The 4,150-nt window shown below is 48.1% G+C and overlaps 1 protein-coding gene across 50 annotated transcripts; it reads right to left on the reverse strand.

The window, feature by feature from the left end:
* Positions 1–1,010: 1,010 nt before the first annotated feature.
* Positions 1,011–3,597, reverse strand: LOC127922854 (uncharacterized). Of its 50 annotated transcripts, none has more exons than XR_008112655.1 (7): positions 3,431–3,597; positions 2,889–3,014; positions 2,763–2,825; positions 2,066–2,445; positions 1,877–2,002; positions 1,563–1,814; positions 1,011–1,497 (listed from the first exon to the last, which is right to left on the reverse strand). XR_008112655.1 is itself a non-coding variant. In XM_052506751.1 (7 exons), the coding sequence occupies exons 1-7, from the start codon at positions 3,586–3,588 to the stop codon at positions 1,377–1,379; spliced, it is 1,161 nt and encodes a 386-aa protein (XP_052362711.1). In that variant the 5' UTR covers positions 3,589–3,597; the 3' UTR covers positions 1,011–1,376. The 50 variants fall into 50 exon arrangements, 44 of the variants coding, with proteins under 44 accessions (XP_052362711.1, XP_052362695.1, XP_052362720.1 ...); XM_052506751.1 differs by having other exon boundaries at positions 2,066–2,380; XM_052506735.1 differs by having other exon boundaries at positions 2,066–2,380; positions 2,511–2,825.
* Positions 3,598–4,150: the final 553 nt, after the last annotated feature.

The following is a 4,150-nucleotide window of genomic DNA, read 5'->3' on the forward strand; positions in this document are numbered from 1 at the left end:
CCAGAACGCCGCAGCCCGTCTGGTGTTCAACCTTCCAAGTTCTTCACGTCACCCCGCTCCTCCGCTTCTCCACTGGCTTCCAGTTGAAGCCGCATCCGCTACAAGACCATGGTGCTTGCCTCACGGAGCTGTGAGGGGAACGGCACCAGTACCTCCAGGCTCTGATCAGGCCCTACACCCAAACAAGGGGCACTGGGCGTTCATCCACCTCTGGTCTGCTCGCCTCCCCTACCACTGAGGAAGTGCAGTTCGGGCCTCAGCCCAGTCAAAACTGTTCGCTGCTCTGGCCCCCCAATGGTGGAACAAACTCCTCACGACGCCAGGACAGCGGAGTCAATCACCACCTTCCGGAGACACCTGAAACCCCACCTCTTTAAGGAATACCTAGGATAGGATACAGCAATCCTTCTCACCCCCCCTTAAAAGATTTAGATGCACTATTGTAAAGTGGCTGTTCCACTGGATGTCATAAGGTGAATGCACCAATTTGTAAGTCGCTCTGGATAAGAGCGTCTGCTAAATGACTTAAATGTAATGTAATGTAAATGTACAGCCACTGCATTATGGGCATGAACTTCCCTGTACACGCCTAGGACACACACACACACACACAAACACACTTATAATACTGTACAGCTACTGCATTATGTGCATGAACTTCCCTGTACACGCCTAGGACAGACACACACACACACACACACACACACAGTTATAATACTGTACAGCTACTGCATTATGTGCATGAACTTCCCTGTACACGCCTAGGACAGACACACACAGTTATAATACTGTACAGCTACTGCATTATGTGCATGAACTTCCCTGTACACGCCTAGGACAGACACACACACACACACACACACTTATAATACTGTACAGCTACTGCATTATGTGCAGAACTTCCTGTACACACCTAGACAGACACACACACACACACACACACAGTTATAATACTGTACAGCTACTGCATTATGTGCATGAACTTCCCTGTGCACGCCCAGACAGACACACACACACACACACACACACACACACACACACACACGCACACACACACACACGCACACAGTTATAATACTGTACAGCTACTGCATTATGTGCATGAACTTCCCTGTACACGCCTAGGACAGACACACACACACAGTTATAATACTGTACAGCCACTGCATTATGGGCATGAACATTCCTGTAGGGAGTTGTAGTTCTCATTAAGCAAATATTCAGCGCACAAACATGGTAATGAACTACAATGGACTTTTTCCAGCTCTGAGACGGATCAGAATCTGTCCAAAATAAGATCAATGGGTTTCTTCGGGATTATTTTGGATCTCAGCTTGTCGCCTAACGTCCTGGCTTTGGGACAACGACTTCCATTGTTAGAGACATGAGCATCTCGTCATTATATAGAGATAATCTGGACAGACGCGTTTCCACCTGCTACGGTCGGTTAGATACACAGACCACATGAGGAATATCTCTGGACAGACACGTTTCCACCTGCTACGGTCGGTTAGATACACAGACCACATGAGGAATATCTCTGGACATATACACGTTTACACCTGCTACGGTCGGTTAGATACACAGACCACATGAGGAATATCTCTGGACAGACACGTTTCCACCTGCTACGGTCGGTTAGATACACAGACCACATGAGGAATATCTCTGGACAGACACGTTTCCACCTGCTACGGTCGGTTAGATACACAGACCACATGAGGAATATCTCTGGACAGACACGTTTCCACCTGCTACGGTCGGTTAGATACACAGACCACATGAGGAATATCTCTGGACAGACACGTTTACACCTGCTACGGTCGGTTAGATACACAGACCACATGAGGAATATCTCTGACAGACACGTTTCCACCTGCTACGGTCGGTTAGATACACAGACCACATGAGGAATATCTCTGGACAGACACGTTTCCACCTGCTACGGTCGGTTAGATACACAGACCACATGAGGAATATCTCTGGACAGACACGTTTCCACCTGCTACGGTCGGTTAGATACACAGACCACATGAGGAATATCTCTGGACAGACACGCTTCCACCTGCTACGGTCGGTTAGATACACAGACCACATGAGGAATATCTCTGGACAGACACGTTTCCACCTGCTACGGTCGGTTAGATACACAGACCACATGAGGAATATCTCTGGACAGACACGTTTCCACCTGCTACGGTCGGTTAGATACACAGACCACATGAGGAATATCTCTGGACAGACACGTTTCCACCTGCTACGGTCGGTTAGATACACAGACCACATGAGGAATATCTCTGGACAGACACGTTTCCACCTGCTACGGTCGGTTAGATACACAGACCACATGAGGAATATCTCTGGACAGACACGTTTACACCTGCTACGGTCGGTTAGATACACAGACCACATGAGGAATATCTCTGGACATATACACGTTTACACCTGCTACGGTCGGTTAGATACACAGACCACATGAGGAATATCTCTGGACATATACACGTTTACACCTGCTACGGTCGGTTAGATACACAGACCACATGAGGAATATCTCTGGACAGACACGTTTCCACCTGCTACGGTCGGTTAGATACACAGACCACATGAGGAATATCTCTGGACAGACACGTTTCCACCTGCTACGGTCGGTTAGATACACAGACCACATGAGGAATATCTCTGGACAGACACGTTTCCACCTGCTACGGTCGGTTAGATACACAGACCACATGAGGAATATCTCTGGACAGACACGTTTCCACCTGCTACGGTCGGTTAGATACACAGACCACATGAGGAATATCTCTGGACAGACACGTTTCCACCTGCTACGGTCGGTTAGATACACAGACCACATGAGGAATATCTCTGGACAGACACGTTTACACCTGCTACGGTCGGTTAGATACACAGACCACATGAGGAATATCTCTGGACAGACACGTTTCCACCTGCTACGGTCGGTTAGATACACAGACCACATGAGGAATATCTCTGGACAGACACGTTTCCACCTGCTACGGTCGGTTAGATACACAGACCACATGAGGAATATCTCTGGACAGACACGCTTTCCACCTGCTACGGTCGGTTAGATACACAGACCACATGAGGAATATCTCTGGACAGACACGTTTTACACCTGCTACGGTCGGTTAGATACACAGACCACATGAGGAATATCTCTGGACAGACACGTTAGATCCACACATGAGGAATATCTCTGGACAGACACGGTCGGTTAGATACACAGACCACATGAGGAATATCTCTGACAGACACGTTTTACACCTGCTACGGTCGGTTAGATACACAGACCACATGAGGAATATCTCTCTGGACATATACACGTTTACACCTGCTACGGTCGGTTAGATACACAGACCACATGAGGAATATCTCTGGTTTCCACATACACGATATCTTACACCTGCTACGGTCGGTTAGATACACAGACCACATGAGGAATATCTCTGGACAGACACGTTTCCACCTGCTACGGTCGGTTAGATACACAGACCACATGAGGAATATCTCTGGACAGACACGTTTCCACCTGCTACGGTCGGTTAGATACACAGACCACATGAGGAATATCTCTGACAGACACGTTTCCACCTGCTACGGTCGGTTAGATACACAGACCACATGAGGAATATCTCTCTGACAGACACGTTTCCACCTGCTACGGGTCAGGTTAGATACACACAGACCACATGAGGAATATCTCTGGACAGACACGTTTCCACCTGCTACGGCCGGTTAGATACACAGACCACATGAGGAATATCTCTGACAGACACGTTTACACCTGCTACGGTCGGTTAGATACACAGACCACATGAGGAATATCTCCTGGACAGACACGTTTCCACCAGCTACGGCCGGTTAGATACACAGACCACATGAGGAATATCCCTGGACAGACACGCTTTCCACCTGCTACGGCCGGTTAGATACACAGACCATGAGGAATATCTCTGGACAGACACGCTTCACCTGCTACGGTCGGTTAGATACACAGACCACATGAGGAATATCTCTGACAGACACGCTTACACCTGCTACGGTCGGTTAGATACACAGACCACATGAGGAATATCTCAAAGATCTACTTTGAAGTTGTAGTAAAATGGTTTAGTCAGACAGG

Source organism: Oncorhynchus keta, unplaced genomic scaffold, assembly GCF_023373465.1.
Source record: "Oncorhynchus keta strain PuntledgeMale-10-30-2019 unplaced genomic scaffold, Oket_V2 Un_contig_27396_pilon_pilon, whole genome shotgun sequence".
NCBI classification, from domain to species: Eukaryota; Metazoa; Chordata; class Actinopteri; order Salmoniformes; family Salmonidae; genus Oncorhynchus; species Oncorhynchus keta.

Bases quoted from the DNA above. Each gene is read 5' to 3' on its own strand.
- LOC127922854 (XM_052506730.1), bottom strand. From the start codon at position 3,588: ATGTGGTCTGTGTATCTAACCGACCGTAGCAGGTGGAAACGTGTCTGT. The intron at 3,015-3,430 runs GTGTAAGATATC...CGACCGTAGCAG, and splicing joins TATCTAACCGACCGTAGCAG to GTGGAAACGTGTCTGTCCAG. The intron at 1,815-1,876 runs GTGGAAACGTGT...CGACCGTAGCAG, and splicing joins TATCTAACCGACCGTAGCAG to GTGTAAACGTGTCTGTCCAG.